The sequence below is a fragment of the Scyliorhinus torazame genome, chromosome 6 (assembly GCF_047496885.1).
Source record: "Scyliorhinus torazame isolate Kashiwa2021f chromosome 6, sScyTor2.1, whole genome shotgun sequence".
Taxonomy (NCBI): Eukaryota; Metazoa; Chordata; class Chondrichthyes; order Carcharhiniformes; family Scyliorhinidae; genus Scyliorhinus; species Scyliorhinus torazame.
The window spans coordinates 191678397-191695485 of NC_092712.1; the positions used below are offsets into that span (position 1 = coordinate 191678397).

Sequence of the window (17089 nt, forward strand, 5' to 3'; positions counted from 1 at the left end):
TGATTGTGGTATTTCAGTCTCCCCCTACCCTGAATGCAGACCTCCACCCCAACCACCTGTCTGCACCAGCATCGATGATCTCTCTATCTGTGATTGCAGCTGACTTCTCCCCTTGCCCCAAGTCCAAACCTTCAACCATCTCCTTCCCATGATGGTCACCCCAATCGCCTGGCCCCACCAGGCCACAGAAGGATTGCCCTAATGGTCCCTGGATGCAACCTTCCACCATTGGTTTTCTCACAGGGAGCCAAACATCATCTCAATTTGGCCAGCTGACTGCTGGGAAGTGGAATAGTTCAGCCGAACCTCTGCGTCACTGGCCTTGGCATGTTCTTCTGCCTCTCCATAAATATCAGGGCCCTGGTCTTTACAGTCCATTTGGCTTTGGGTACACATGCTGCTGTTGTAACTTCCTGGCCAGCAAGAGAAAATGTTTGAATTCCGCCACTGGGGAATTTCGGCAAATTTATGAGTGGTGGGGTGAAAAGGAAATTCAACACCACTTAAATCCATAGCATTTATGGGCAGCACGAGGTAAAAGGGTGCGGGTGGCACGGCGGCATAGTGGTTAGCACAGTTGCTTCAGCAGCTCCAGGGTCCCAGGTTCGATTCCCAGCTTGGGTCACTGTCCGTGCGGAGTCTGCAAGTTCTCCCCGTATCTGCGTGGGTTTCCTCTAGCTGCTCCGGCTTCCTCCCACACTCCAAAGATGTGCAGGTTAGGTGGATTGGCCATGATAAATTGCCCTCAGTGTCCAAAAAAAAATGGTTAGGTGGGGTTACTGGTTTATGGGGATAGGGTGGAGATGCGGGCTTAAGTGGGGTGCTCTTTCCAAGGGCCGGTGCAGATTCGATGGGCCGAATGGCCTCCTTCTGCACTGTAAAGTCTATGCTTTGAAACTGGCACTCATATAAATGTCTGCTGTATGAATCGAACTAAACTGGATCTTATTAATCCCCTGTCACTTTCGCCCCTGTTCTTGCTGGACTTTGCTAACCTCCCACGTCTTAATACAGTGACTTCAAAATCCTGATCCTCATGTTCAAATCATTTGTTCCCGCTGCAAAATCCCATTATAAGACTCCATTCTTGACACTTTGGGTAAGGTGTTCCTGCCCTCCCATCAATGGCTGCAGGAGATCTGGACCCAACCTCTCTATCCAGGGCCTAAGCCGTTTCCCATCTCTTGCACTTCTGTTTTGCCAGCTCCATATCATTTCATTATGGGCAGCACGGTAGCACAAGTGGATAGCACTGTGGCTTCACAGCGCCAGGGTCCCAGGTTCAATTCCCCGCTGGGTCACTGTCTGAGCGGAGTCTGCACGTTCTCCCCGTGTCTGCGTGGGTTTCCTCCGGGTGCTCCGGTTTCCTCCCACGGTCCAAAAACGTGCAGGTTAGGTGGATTGGCCATGATAAATTGCCCTTAGTGACCAAAAAAGGTTAGGAGGGGTTATTGGGTTACGGGGATAGGGTGGAAGCGAGGCTTAAGTGGGCCGGTGCAGACTCGGTGGGCTGAATGGCCTCCTTCTGCACTATGTTCTATGTTCTGTTTCTCCAATGCCATATGCAGTATGTAATAAATCCCAACAGCTCAAAATAGTTTATTTATTTATTTAGATGTCCCTACTTAGTACACCATTTCCTGATTTTAAATAAAGAAACCCATTGTCAGTCCCTTCCCAGTGCTGCTGAATAGAGACAGGGGAGTAGACGTTCAAATTCCATTGCTCTGCTTTGGGGAGTCACTGGGGGGAGGGAGTGAGTGAATTGCTGAGGGAGCTCTCCTGCTCTACTCATATGGGAACAGGAATTTTGTTGAACGTCTACCAAAGTTACGGCACATGAGCAGAAGAATCCACAAAGAATTAAATCCTCATGTTATCACGATGGTGAAATTTTCTGAGGAACTGTGAGGGGAAAGGGGGATAATCTTCAATCTTGCTAGCCCAACAGTAACATGGCGGAGTTGATCATCTTACTTTTCTGCACTATATCTAATTGAAATCAAAAGCCTGGAAAGTGTTGAGTGTTCCACACTTGTGGGGGTTCCCAATTCAAGATGGAAATCAGGGTACCGAGCAGAAAGTGGGAAAGATTAAAACAGCATCCCAAAGGAATGGCGGAAGTGAAAGATCCTTCAGGACGTTTTGAGGGAAGGGAAAGATACAACAAAGTAACAGGAGGAAAAAGGCAGAAACAGTGTTCAGGATAGACGTCACGTCCTGACACTGCTCACTTTCTCTCATTTGTTTATTTTAAAACTGAGATTATAATTAGCTAAACCTCGTATCTATTTTCATTTCATTCCAGACTGTAGGCTCAAGACTAGGACTAATAGCACAAAATGTTGCAAGCATGGGAACTGCAGTTATTATTTCATTCATATTTGGATGGCAAATGAGCCTGTTGGTCCTAGCAATAGTGCCCATTCTTGCTGTGGCCGGGGTGGTTGAAATGAAATCTCTGACAGGATACACAAGTCGTGATAAAAATGAACTTGAAGCAGCTGGTAAGGTAAAGTCAACACCTTTTGATTTATCTCAATAGTCCTGCTCATTTTTATCAGTTTTGAAAAGTAGTATACGTGGGAAGAAATAGTTTTTTATTTAGTTTTAAATATTTTTAAAAATTGGGCAACATTTCTATTCCACTTGCATCGATTTCGCTCACACACACACACACACACACACACACGTATGTACAGACAGACTCGCAAATGGCTCATTTTATGCATACACACTTCCGGTGGCAGCTGAAAGTGCATATGTGAAGTTTGTAAGCACACATTAAGTGGCTTACTGACCATTAAAATGAATAATTAAAGAATAATTTTTGAAATAGAACATACAGTGCAGAAGGAGGCCATTCAGCCCACTGAGTCTGGACCGACCCCTTAAGCCCTCACTTCCACCCTATCTCCATAACCCAATAACCCGTCTGATTCACCATCAATTCACACGAGTTGAGTTGTAGAAGAGAACAGTGGTTTTAATAAGCTAAGAAGTATGCCAGCCTGCTGCTGCTCCCACACTGAGAGCTGGCCAAAGGTCTGCCAATTATATACCTCCCCCGAGGGGCGGAGCCACAGGCGGCACCAACAGAAGCACCACCACAACAACAGTAAGTAACAGTGAATAAGAACAACAGTGAACATATATACAGTGGTGGATAACAGTAGGGCGACTAATGAACAACGGTAAATATATATATAGTAGCAATACGTGGTTCACCACACCCTCCTAACCTTTTTTGGTCACTAAGGGCAATTTATCATGGCCAATCCACCTAACCCGCACATCTTTGGACTGTGGGAGGAAACCGGATCACCCGGAGGAAACCCACGCAGACACGGGGCGAGCGTGCAGACTCCGCGCAGACAGTGACCCAGCAGGGAATCGAACCTGGGACCCTGGCGCTGTGAAGCCACGGTGCTCACTTGTGCTACCGTGCTGCCCATGGACTAGGATCCTTCCTGGAAGCACAGAAATTTAAAATGATCCTCTATCAGTCCAGTCATTGCATGAACATGCCACCTCAAACACCACACCAGGGGCGAAACTCTCCCCCAACGGCGTGATGTCCGCCGACTGGTGCCAAAAACGGTGCCAATCAGACGGGCATCGCGCCGGCCCAAAGGCGCGGAATGCTCCGCATCTTTGGCGGCCTAGCTGGCGGAAATGGCGTTTGTTGCCCCGTCAGCTGGCGCGGAAATGCGGCGCATGCGCGGGAGCGTCAGCGGCCGCTGTCAGTTTCCCGGCGCATGCGCGGGAGCGTCAGCAGCCGCTGTCAGTTTCCCGCGCATGCGCAGTGGGGAGAGTCTCTTCCGCCTCCGCCATGGTGGAGGCCGTAGCGGAGCCTGAAGGGAAAGAGTGCCCCCACGGCACAGGCCCGCCCGCGGATCGGTGGGCCCCGATCGCGGGCCAGGCCTCCGTGGGGGCACCCCCTGGGGTCAGATCGCCCCAGGACCACGGAGCCCGCCCACGCCGCCTGGTCCCGCCGGTAAATACCAGGTTTGATTTACGCCGGCGGACAGGCAATTTCTGGGCGGGACTTCGGCCCATCCGGGCCGGAGAATCCAGCGGGGGGTCCCGCCAACCGGCGCGGCCCGATTCCCGCCCCCGCCCAATCTCCGGTACCGGCGACTTCGGTGGGGGGATTCACGGCGGCCAACGGCCATTCTCCGACCCGGCGGGGGGGTCGGAGAATGATGCCCCAGATTTTGAACTAAAATGTTCGTGACATCTTTTTCATTGCAAAGCTATTTTTGAAATTGGTATGCTGAGAACCGTCCCTTGAATACTCCGTTAGTACCATAAGCATGATTATAATTTGCAGAAATTTTTTTCACCTACTATTTTTCACATCCTTCAATGCATTTAAAATATTTCTTTGATCACGACAAATAGGAGGGATATTGTACAATTTGTTGTAGGACACAAGGTCGTACTTGCTGTTCTCTCCTTGGAAACATTCTAACATTCCAATGACAAGCAAATAGTTTGCAGCTTCCCACGTCAGAACAAGGGGAGAAATTTGCAATGAAGCACATATACTCATTTATATGTCCCTCTGGGAACTGGACGAATGATGTTACTGAGATTTGGATGTCATATTACGTGATTGTAATATGTTGTTACTCTTTTGCTTATTTCCAGAATGGTCTGATGGTTGTAGTTCAGTAAAACTATCAGTCTTAAAATTAAGCAAATAACATTTAATGAATAACAAATATAAATATCAATGAGTTAGTTCATTTTCTACATCTATAACTGATGATTAAGTACATAAGAAGAAGCATAAATAATGTTTAACTAGACGTGCCAACTAAGCTATCTCTCTACCACTCTGCTATCTAGTCACTCCTGATACGAAGAGGCAGGAAGAACCTCAGAGTTCAGTTTATATACATGGATCTGGTGCTGCCATCTGCTGGTTGTCTAGCACTATGATACAGTTGTTAACCCTTTACATACCAGCAGATATACAAATTACTACATTGGATGCTCATCGAGAAATAGTGCAGGGAGCAGAGGTGTTGCTGAGCAAAAAGGGAATCATCAAAAAAAGGAGCAAACGGGTTCTCCAAATTAACATGCAGATTAGGGACCAATTTTGTAAAGAAGTTACGAATGACAGTGCATTGCAATGAAGACTTGGCACCATAACAATGCTTAATCTATATTTTTCTTTTAACTTAAAGTTAGCAACAGAAGCTGTGGAAAATATCCGGACTGTTGTTTCTCTAACTGTAGAACCGACATTTGAAAAAATGTACGATGAAAATCTAGAGCTGCCATATAGGTGTGTAAATCGAGACGTAGCCATGAAAATGAATTCTGAACTGTCCTTTCATTTAAAATACTCATCATTTTTATTGAATTCTCTGGGATCGAAGACAGCGGATTTGCAAGAGACTCAGTGAGAATCCATGCTCATTAAAGCGCACAGTTTATAACTGAAAGCCTTTAACTTAATATATTTCAGTCCCATCCAAGCAAGTTATGATGGCATAAATGAGCATAAGCCTAAGCCTATGTCTGCACTTAATGAGACAATAAAAAATTACATAATATTTTCTGTTTTGGTACTCATTGAGCTCTTAAATAAATTGGGAGCACCAATTGTTTTTGTGGTTACAATATATGCCACAATATCGGGCAATTTCATACTGTTGCCAGTATTGGTGCACAAGTATAATTTGGATTGTACACCTTCAGAAAAGAAATCTGAACAGTATAAAACAAACAACAATAAGGTGTCAAAAAAATCATGCGTGGGATTCTCCTGTCGGCAGCGCTGAAATCGCGTTTGGCAATCGGCTGGAGAATCAAAGTTTACGACCAAACCGATCACTTTCGCGATCCTCCGCCCCATCCAAAGCGGCGTACTCGGACAGTGGCCGCGTGAAGTATCGACGGTTTCAGGTCATTGCCTGAGGCCCCCTCCCCCCGATGCTCCGCCCCCGACCGGCCGAGTTCCCGGGGCGTGGGTCTCTCATGGTCCCATCCGTCGAGAACTCGGTGTAGCGGCTGCGGACTCAGTCCAGCACCGCCACAGTCGGGGGAGGGCCGATCCGCAGACAGGGAGGACTTTGCCAGGGGCTGGGGGCACTTTGGGAAGGTGGTCCGGGGCGCACGAGCCGGCCAAGGGGGGCGCCGGGTGCTCTTCGCTCCCTTGATGCTAGCCCCCAACCAAAAGGAGGATTGGTGCCGATTTACGCCATTTTTCTGTTGTAAAATGCCACCGTTCCCACGCCGGCGTGGGCACACAGCTTCAAAATCTTGTTTTTCAGCACTTTTGCTTCCTTTGTACGATGGTTTCAGACAACATCGAGAATCGATTTCAGAACACAGTGTAATCTAATTAAAAGGAACACTCACCTGTTAAATTGTGATAGATGGCATCAAGTTGGGATGGCGTGGTGTGCAGTGGTTAGCACTTCTGCCTCACGGCGCTGAGGACCCGGGTTCGGTCCTGGCCCCGGAAAATAATCGGGTACTCCCCGCCAATCCACCTAACCTGCACGTCTTTGGACAGTGGGAGGAAACTGGAGAACTCAGAGGAAACCAACACAGACACGGGGAGAAAATGCAAATTCCATACAGACCGGCAGACGAGGCCAGAATCGAACCCGGGTCCCTGTCGTGTGAGGCAGCAGTGTGATCACTATGCCACTGGATAGACCTTCAATATTTTCCTTTGTCCACCTATCCAATTAAATCTGAGTACTAACATAAGTTCTGCCTCAATCATGGTAAATTTGTTGGTATGGTCTGGACTAGAAAATCTGAATTAAATGTCCACCATGTAACTTTGTTCTGGATTTATTGTAACATGATATTGTCCATGTATTGCAGAAATGCTAAAAAGAAATCCCAGGTCTATGGTAGTGCTTTTGCATTGAGCCAGGCTGTCCAGTACTTCAGCTATGCAGCTAGTTTTCGATTTGGTGCATACCTGATAGCAATAAATGCAATGGATGTGGAAGGTGTTTTCCTGTAAGTAACATAAATACTTTACCTTAAATCTATTAGGATAATTCATTGTGATTTCTAATAATTAATTGATGCTTGTCCAGGTCATAGTTCATGCTTCTGATCAACTGTGTGAGTTGCATAAGATGTGCTGGAGAGAGAATGAAAAATGATACTCGTTAATTTGGACTAAATATGATTTTCCTAAATTATTGGAGCTTGAACCAGGGGCGTCATTCTCCGACCCCCCAGCGAGTCGGAGAATGGCCATTGGCTGCCGTGAATCCCGCCCCCGCCGGTTGCCGAAGTCTCCGGCACCGGATATTCGGCGGGGGCAGGAATCGGGCCGCGCCGGTTGGCGGGGCAACAAAGGCCGTTTCCGCCAGCTGGCGGGGCGGAAATTCCTCCGGCGTCGGCCTAGCCCCTCAATGTTGGGGCTCGGCCCCCAAAGATGCGGAGCATTCCGCACCTTTGGGTCGGCGCGATGCCCGTCTGATTGGCACCGTTTGCGGCGCCAGTCGGCGGACATCGCGCCGTTTCGGGAGAATTTTGCCCCAGATTTGTCTGTATTGGAATTTCTGAGTACCATCAAGGTGGGATTAATTTTATATTGAGTCATTTTATACTGACCTTCATATTACAGTACTTGTACTGGCACTTGAGGGAGGTCTTGTGGTGCAGTGGTAGTATTCCTACCTCTGGGTCAGAAGATCTGGGTTCAAGTCCCATTTCAGGATGTGATGGCCACTCATAATGTAGCCAAACAGGTAGATTATCAGCCTGTCTGAGGGCAGGTGGTGGACAGCAGGAGTGTTTACTGGTCAGCCATACTGCAGAAGACAACAGCAAACGGCTTTAATACTTGGTCAAGCATAACCAGGACCTCTTAGGGCATGATGTCTGAAGGGGAAGGAACTGGCACATGATTCAAGCAGTACATTTCTGTAGTGGTGGGCCAGAAGACAGTTCTAAAGGTTTTTGTGAACCAAAATAAATATTCATCTATCTGCCAACCTTATCTGATTGAATAATTTAATATAATGGTAATTTGTATAATATACCAGGGTTAATATTATTTTCTAAACCCTCATTCCACAGTGTTTTTAATGCTATTGTGTATGGTGCTGTGGCAATTGGACAAACCAGTTCTTTTGCTCCTGATTATGCCAAGGCCAAAGTTGCTGCAATGAACCTGTTTGCTCTCTTCGAGCGTGTGCCAATTATAGACAGCTACGGAACCGATGGGCTGACACTGGTGAGTATTTTAAATACAAGGAGTAAACTAAAAATAAATAAGCTTTAAGATCTAAGAATGAAGCTAAAATTTTGATAATATCAAGGCTTAATGTTTGCAAACAATTTTATTCTTTTTTGTGTATTTATATATATATATGTATCATCACTGCCATTTTGGTTGATTGCTGTTCGGTGTTTATCTTTCTGGAATGATCATACTCTTTGTTTTCTTGTTATGTGATTAAGAAGGACACTGGTGCCGATTTTCAATTTCAAACTCCATGAACGAAATTCTCCGGAAACAGCGCGATGTCTGCCGACTGGCGCCCAAAACGGCGCAAATCAGTCGGGCATTGCGCCGCCCCAAAGGTGCGCAATGCTCCGCATCTTGGGGGGCCGAGCCCCAACCTTAAGGGGCTAGGCCGGCGCCGGACGGATTTCCGCCCCGCCAGCTGGCGGAAAAGGCCTTTGGTGCCCCGCCAGCTGGCGTGGAAATGACATCTCCGGGCAACGCATGCGCGGGAGCGTTAGCGGGCGCCGACGGCATTCCCGCACATGCGCAGTGGAGAGAGTCTCTTCCGCCTCCGCCATGGTGGAGACCGTGGCGGAGGCGGAAGGGAAAGAGTGCCCCCACGGCACAGGCCCGCCCGCGGATCGGTGGGCCCCGATCGCGGGCCAGGCCACCGTGGGGGCAGCCCCAGGACCCCGGAGCCCGCCCGCGCCGCTTTGTCCCGCCGGTAAGGTAGGTGGTTTAATCTACGCCGGCGGGACAGGCAGTTTAGCGGCAGGACTTCAGCCCATCCAAACCAGAGAATCGCGCGGGGGGGCCCGCCAACCGGCGCGGCGCGATTCCCGCCCCCGCCGAATATCCGGTGCCGGAGAATTCGGCAACCGGCGGGGGCGGGATTCACGCCAGCCCCCTGCGATTCTCCGACCCGGCGCAAATCCCGTTATTGTTGCTATCTCTCACGAGGGGGCCATAACGGGATTTACAGTGATGAGATCTCAGTATGAGATCTTCCCCAACTTCCACCGGCGACCTAATCAGATTCACACCCAAATGAAATCTGATCACGTAAGCATCAGTGGAACCCTACGAGATAGGGGGCGAGATTCTCCGACCCGGCGGGGGTCGGAGAATCTCGCCCCCTATCTCGTAGGGTTCCACTGATGCTTACGTGATCAGATTTCATTTTCATTTGGTTACACGGGTGTAATGGATGGGTTTTCCATCAAATTCCATGGAAATCCAGGGGCTGGATTTTCCGTCAGCGTGATCCTCCCTTTCGCCGGCAGCGTACTCATGCCCACGGATTTCCCGACGGCGTGGGAGTGTCCACAATGGAAAACCCCATTGGCCAGCTGGCGGGAAAGAGGATCCCGCTGCCGACGGGAGAGTACCGCACCAGAAAACAGGTGCAGTGGGACCTTTTAACCCCAGATCTTTTATCCCTGGGGTCCAGTGGCTGGACATTTAGGAATCCCTACATGGATTCACATTCATGTCCGGTCATTTTATCTTTGTGATGGCAGCCATGTGCCACGATTTTTTGGGCCCGTTTGCGCAGGCGCAAATCCCGTTATAGTTGCTAACTCTCACGAGGGGGCCATAACGGGATTTACAGTGATGAGATCTCAGTATGAGATCTTCCCCAACTTCCACCGGCGACCTAATCAGATTCACACCCAGAAGGGACGTGAACCTGATTACCATGAATTCAAATGAAAATGAAAATCGCTTATTGTCACAAGTAGGCTTCAAATGAAGTTACTGTGAAAAGCCCCTAGTCGCCACATTCCGGCGCCTGTTCGGGGAGGCTGGTACGGGAATTGAACCGTGCTGCTGGCCTGCCTTTGTCTGCTTTCAAAGCCAGCGATTTAGCCCTGTGCTAAACAGCCCCTGCATTTTAATATTCTTAAAAAGCTTAACGCCTTTGCTTCTGAGGTTGTTAGATGTTTCCCCCATCACCGGCGTGACGGAATGCCGGTGGGAATCACTACTGGTTGCCAAAAATGGCAATCAGTTGTGATGACCATGCTGGGGGCTCGTTGGTGAGTACGGCCCTTGGGTGGTGTGGGACATGGCTGGGCAGTGTCCTGGCACCTTGGCACTGCCAGGTTGGCACGGCCATGGGCGGGCCAGGATGGTGCCGGGCTGGACCACTGTGGAACCCCATTAGTGGGGGAATTCCCATTATGTTTGGGGGAGGGGTGCGGTGCGGTGTGCAGACATTGAAGCCCCAAGCCGGCGATGGACAGAGGCCTTTTCTTTAACTTTGAGATTGGGGTGCCCTTTAAAAAAGTAATTCCAGGATTTTGACCCAGCGACAATGAAGAAACAGCAATATATTTCCAAGCCAGGATGATGAGTGACTTGGAGGGGAACCTCCAGGTAGTGATGTTGCCCTGTATCTACTGCCCTTGACCTTCTAGATGGTCGTGGCTATGAGTTTGGAAGGTGCTGTCTAAGGAACCTTGGATAGCCAGATATTTCAAGTGATTTATTCCAATATTTCTAATTTTCCAATATTTCTAAATTATTGAAATTTTGTATTTCAATAATCCTGCCTGTTATGAATATGCATTTTAATTAGACATTGGAGTTGATGTTCCAGTAAAGAATGGTGGGTCAGTAACCTGAGCATGTTCCTGAAGAATCAGCAAGCATCTTGATGTGCATGTGTACTTACATTATTTAAACCCATAACACGGAAGTAATCATTGCAACAGGCAACTTCACTGCTGAAATCATCTTGCCATTTCATTTGTTTTATCACAGGACAAATTTAATGGTAACTTAAAGTTCTCCAACGTTCACTTCAGATATCAGAGTCGTCCAGATATAACAGTGCTCGAGAAACTATCAGTCAAGGTTGGAAAAGCTCAGACTTTAGCACTGGTTGGCAGCAGCGGATGTGGTAAAAGCACCGCTGTGCAGCTCATAGAAAGATTCTATGATCCACTGAAAGGAGAAGTGGTAAGACTTGTTTTAAATAAAAGGGATGCCTGAAGAAATCCATTCTTGTGTATTGGAGCACAAAATTAGAATCAGGGGCGGGATTCTCCGACCCACTGCCGGGTCGGAGAATCGCCGGGGGGTGGCGTGATCCCGCCCCTGCCGGCTGCCGAATTCTCTGGCGCCGGGAATTTGGCTGGGGCGGGAATGGGAGGCCACTGGCAGCGCCCCCCCCCCCCGGCGATTCTCCGGCCCGCGATGGGCCGAGTGGCTGCCCGTTTACGGCCGGTTCCGCCGGCGTAAATTAGAGGAGGTACGTACCGGCGGGACCTGGCTGTGCGGGCGGCCTCTGGGGTCCTTGGGGGTGGGGGGGGGGGGGGGGACGCGGAGGGATCTGGTCCCGGGAGGTGGCCTGGCCCACGATCGGGGCCCACCAATCCGAGGGTGGGCCTGTGCCGTGGGGGCACTCTATTCCTCCGCATCGGCTGCTATTCCTCTGCGATGGCCAACACGGAGATGAACCCCCCTGCGCATGCGCCAACTCGCGCCGGCAAGCAGAGGTCCTTCGGTCCGCCGGGACCGCCCGGCCTGCTGGGTAGGGCAGAATCACGCCCGATGTATTTAGTAAAGGGCAGCACGGTAGCACAGTGGGTAGCACAATTGCTTCACAGCTCCAGGGTTCCAGGTTCGATTCCCGGCTTGGGTCACTGCGGTGTCTGCACTTTCTCCCCGTGTCTGCGTGGGTTTCCTCCGGGTGCTCCGGTTTCCTCCCACAGTCCAAAGATGTGCAGGTTAGGTGGATTGGCCATGCTAAACTGCTCTTAGTGTCCAAAATTGCCCTTAGTGTTTGGTGGGATTACTGGGTTATTGGGATTGGGTGGAGGTGTGGGCTTGTGTAAGGTGCTCTTTCCAAGAGCCAGTGTCGACTCGATGGGCCGACTGACCTCTTTCTGCACTGTAAATTCTATGTCTAATTCTTTGTCTACTTTGTTGTAGAATATCATCGTCATCATCGTGTGAGTTCTGCCGGACCACAGATCCTTGGCTCTTAGTAATCTTGTCATGTCTCTCTACCCTGTGCTAGTCTTTCTATTTGCCAATAATTCCCTTCAATTTCCAAACTATCCAACGTTGATATTCTCCTCCTTCCCCTTTTTGAAGTCTTCCTTTCATAACATCTTTTACTGGTCTGTTCGCTTTTAAAATGTGCCCCACTCAGTTTCTCCGGCTTGGGTCTTCTGCTCCGGGTCCAAGTCACCTGGTGGGAGTGGGAAGCAGGAGTATTTCCCTCCGTGGAGCCCAGCCGAATTCACAATGTTGGGATCATTAATTATGTAGCCAGGCATTTCCTATCGTTGTTAGTGACTTGGCGGGCAGGAAGCCATGCGCCCCGCTGTCTCCAGCATGGGCACCATATTTCAAAGGCCCCAACAGCTGCAGCTTTATCCCAATTTGAACTGAACACCAAGAGATGTCGCGGGGACCCTCGCAGTTTTCCATTCTTTCCCCCCACTTACTACATCCATTGCCCTTCTCTTGGCCTCTGCACCCACCCCTTCTCTTCTGTCCTCGCCTCCCCATCTTCATGCCTCACGCAACACAAAGACCATGAACGAGCCACACAACCCTCATGCTGCCACTCACCGCTGAGCCTCCACTTAAAGGATGGCCTACGTAATTGATTCCAAACACTTATGACCCACAGAGAGAAAAATTATGTCCATCTCCATCTCAGATGAGAGATCCCCTAGTTCCAGTCGCTCCCACATGGAGAAACAACCTTTTTCCATCTACCCTGTCAAGTCTCCTCAGAATCTTATGGCCGGGATTATCCAAAATCCCAGCCAAGTGTTGACGCCGGCGTCAAAACCGGCGCGAGTGACCTCCAGGCCCAGGCACTCACCTCTTCCTAGGGGGCTAGAACGGTGCCGGAGTGCAGTCCGCTGCTCCGGCGCCGAAAGCCGGCGCGGGTCTCCATGCCGGCCCGCGGGCAACATGGCGGAGCCCTCCAGGGGCCCACACGGAGGAACATAGGCCCTTCCCGGAATGAGCCCGCCCGTCGATCGGTTGCTCCCGATCGCGAGCCTGGCCACCGTGGAGGACCCCCCCCCGGAAGTAGGCTTCCCCCGCCCCCCCACCAGGATGGCCCCCGCAGTCAAAACAGCGAGTCCCGCCGGGTAGGACCATACGTAAACGACGCCGGCAGGACTCGCGGTCATTTGGCCCATCAAGCGCGGAGAATCGCCGGGGGGGGGGGCACTTTCAACGTCCCCCGACCAGCGACACGGCAACCGTGCCGGCGCGATTGCCGTGGATTCTCCGGTCAACAGAGAGAATCAGCGGCATGGCGGGATTCGCGCCCCCTCCCCCCCCGGCCAATTCTCTGACCCGGCGCGGGCTCGGAGAATCCCGGCCGACATGTTTCAATAAGACTGCCTCTTATTTTTCTAAACTCCAAAGGATACAGGTCCAGCCTGTCGAACCTTCCTCATAAAATAATCCCCATCCCAGGTATAAATCGAGTGAACTTTCTCTGAACTGCTTCAAATGCATTTCTATCCTTTCTTAAATAAGGAGACCAAAACTGTACAAAGGGCTCCAGATGTGGGCCAGCATTCCCCGTGCACCCCTGTGGCTACAATGGGAAATCCCATTGACAAATGACAGGAAGATAGAGTCCCGCCACCAATGAAAGGCATGTCGCTGAGAATCAGGCGGCTGGGGAACCCCAGCCCGTGATCTCACCGACACCCTGCAAAACTATCGTGGAACATCCCCACTTTTATATTCCATTCCCTTTGTAATAAACAACAACCTATTTATCTTCCTAATCACTTGCTGTACCTGCATATTACTGAATGGACACATCTTTAAAAAGAAATCCCTATCACCAATCACCACATGAAAAACATACTTAACACACATATCTTTTGACATTTGAAATAGGCAACGGGCGGGATTCTCCACTCCCGGGACGAAGTGCCCGTGCCGTCGTGAACGCCATCGCGTTTCACGATGGCGCGACCAGGGCTCGGGCACAACCTATTCTGGCCCCCACAGGGGGCCAGCACGGCGCTGGAGCGGTTCATGCCGCTCCAGCCTCCTTACGCGGCGCCAAATGGGCGCCGTGCCAGCCTGCGCATGCGCGGGGAACTTCTTACGCGCGCCGGCCCCTCACCAGCATGGCGCCGGGGTTCTGGGCCCGGCCGCGGAGAGAGGTAGTCCCAGGGGGGGAGGCCTGTGGGCCCCGATCGCGGGCAAGACCCCATCGGAGGCCCCACCACAGTGAAGGAGCCCACCTCTCCCCCCCACAGGCCGCCCCCCCCAGCGTTCCCACACAGTTCCCACCGGCAGCGACCAGGGGTGAACGGCACCAGCGGGACTGTCATTTTTTTTTGCCGGCCGCTCGGCCCATCCTGGCTGGAGAAAATCTGCTTGCCGTTTGCAGCGATTCTCTGAGCGGCCCGGCGCGATTCCCGCGGCGCTCGTTTTGGGGGGGTGGGAGAATCACGTGCGGGTGTCGGGGCTGCATGGCGCGACTCGCACAGCGCCCCGGCGATTCTCCCACATGGCGTGGGGGGGGGGAAGAATACCGCCGAACATCTTTTGAAATTATCTGTCACAAGGGGCAGGATTCTCCGCAATCGGCGCGATGTCCGCCGACCGGCGCCAAAAACGGCGCGAATCAGTCCGGCATCGCGCCGCCCCAAAGGTGCGGAATCCTCCGCATCTTGAGGGGCCGAGCCCTCACCTTGAGGGGCTAGGCCCGCGCCGGACTGATTTCCGCCCCGCCAGCTGGTGGGAAAGGCCTTTGGTGCCCCGCCAGCTGGCGCGGAAATGACTTTGCCGGGCGGCCCTTGGGCGGGAGCGTCAGCCGCTGCTCACGGCATCCCCGCGCATGCGCAGTGGAGGGGGTCTCTTCCGCCTCCGCCGTAGTGGAGACCATGGTGAAGGCGGAAGGAAAAGAGTGCCCCCACGGCACAGGCCCGCCCGCTGATCGGTGGGCCCCGATCGCGGGCCAGGCCACCGTGGGGGCACCCCCGGGGCCAGATCGGCCCGCGCCCCCCCCCCCCAGGACCCCGGAGCATGCCCGCGCCGCCTTGTCCCACCGGTAAGAGAGGTGGTTTGATTCTCGCCAGCGGGACAGGTATTCCAGCAGCGGGACTTCGGCCCATCGCGGGCCGGAGAATCGCCGGGGGGGGCCCGCCAACCGGCGCAGCGCGATTCCCAACCGCGCCGAATATCCAGTGCCGGAGAATTCGGCAACCGGCGGGGGCGGGATTCATGCCAGCCCCCGCCGATTCTCCGACCCGGCGGGGGATCGGAGAATCCCGCCTATGGTTTCCAGTGCCAGACATGCATTCCCCCATGGTTCATCCTTTCATGCCTTTGGACTGTGCATTTGACCTACTATCTGGAATGCTGTAATTGTTGGTCTACATTTCTGTAATTCAATGCATCTAGAGATGTTTTATTGAGCTAAATGAACGAGGCAAATGCCAAATTGTTACTACTGAATGCCTGAAGTGACTGAGATCTGATTGAAAGTCTAGGTCAGTGTGACAGCACGGTAGCATAGTGGCTTCACAGCGCCAGGGTCCCAGGTTCGATCCCCTGTTGGGTCACTGTCTGTATGGAGTCTGTACGTTCACCCCGTGTCTGCGTGGGTTTCCTCCGGGTGCTCCAGTTTCCTCCCACATTCCAAAGACGTGCAGGTTAGGTGGATTGGCCATGCTAAATTGCCCTTCGTGTCCAAAAAGGTTAAGTGGGGTTATTGGGTTACAGGGATAGGGTGGAAGTGAGGGCTTAAGTGGGTCGGTGCAGACTCGATGGGCCAAATGGCCTCCTTCTGTACTGTATGTTCTATGTCTATGCCCCCAGACCATGGTAAATGTCATTTTTGGTCTATGTAAGCTTATATACCCAGCCAGGTGATTCTCTACCTATAGGTTCAGCATCGCCTCGACAGTGTGGTTATTACAGGTTTTTTTTTCTGTGCTCAATAATGGGGGCTCTGGCTCAATGGTAGTGACCATTCTTTGCACATATGATCCCCCATCATATCCGTACACTTCACATTTCAGTTTTTCCATTATTTAATCATTCACCGACCTTCCAAAACGGTCCCCCGTCTAAATATAGGCAGAAATATTTTGGGGTGGAGTGTGGGCACAGGCCACAGAGCAATGTACGCATGTGTTCAGATCCATGCCTCTGCACTAGGTAAGGGATGGCTGGTGAGTGACATTGCCAACAATTCTGAATCTCGTCACAAAACCAGAATCAACATTTTGCAGTCTTTGACAGACAACAGCTCCATCTGGTGGTATAAAGCAAAATAGACACTGCTTCATATTGATCGCACTTGTGCCCTGAAATTATAGAATCCAGAGTACAAATGCTAACTGTATTTGTCTGAAATTCCTCTTTGTGCTTCATCTGAAATTCCTCTTTGTGCAATTTTAAAGGAGATGTTCACCCCCAGATTAGAACATATAGGATAACACTTGTGCTGAAATAGAGAAAGAGAATTTTCAGATGAATGACTGAAATGTTCACCTCGCAGTCGGCACTGTAATCAGTCATCTTGTGTTTTTGATTTGTAAGTTCAACTGAAAATATTCCCATGAGTTTAAAGCAAGGAGCAATGAATGAAAATCGCATATTCAGCATAAGTTTGGAAAGTCAGGTAGTTTTGACTTTTTATGGTAAAATACATTCCATCATTGCACTATGAGGGGTAGAATAGAAGTAAGTTATCTAGTTCAGAATAATCAAGAGAGACGCAAAGTGAGATGAACGTGATGTCTCATTTAAAACTATTCAAACATGATAGAAATAGTGCACAAGTTAGATGTCACTTTATTGAGCAGATTGATGCAGGAAATCAATTTACTACTGCACGTACAAATGCAAAACACGTGT

The 17089-nt window shown here is 50.8% G+C and overlaps 1 protein-coding gene across 2 annotated transcripts in view; it reads left to right on the forward strand.

Moving 5' to 3' along the window:
• LOC140425196 (ATP-dependent translocase ABCB1-like) overlaps nt 1-17089 on the forward strand; it is a 176845-nt gene that overhangs the window by 122727 nt on the left and 37029 nt on the right. For both annotated transcript variants that reach the window (XM_072509206.1, XM_072509205.1), the window contains 5 exons: nt 2309-2512; nt 5199-5299; nt 6856-6996; nt 8071-8227; nt 10988-11185. In XM_072509206.1, coding sequence (XP_072365307.1) covers nt 2309-2512; nt 5199-5299; nt 6856-6996; nt 8071-8227; nt 10988-11185 — 801 coding nt within the window. The remainder of the gene's footprint in view (nt 1-2308; nt 2513-5198; nt 5300-6855; nt 6997-8070; nt 8228-10987; nt 11186-17089) is intronic.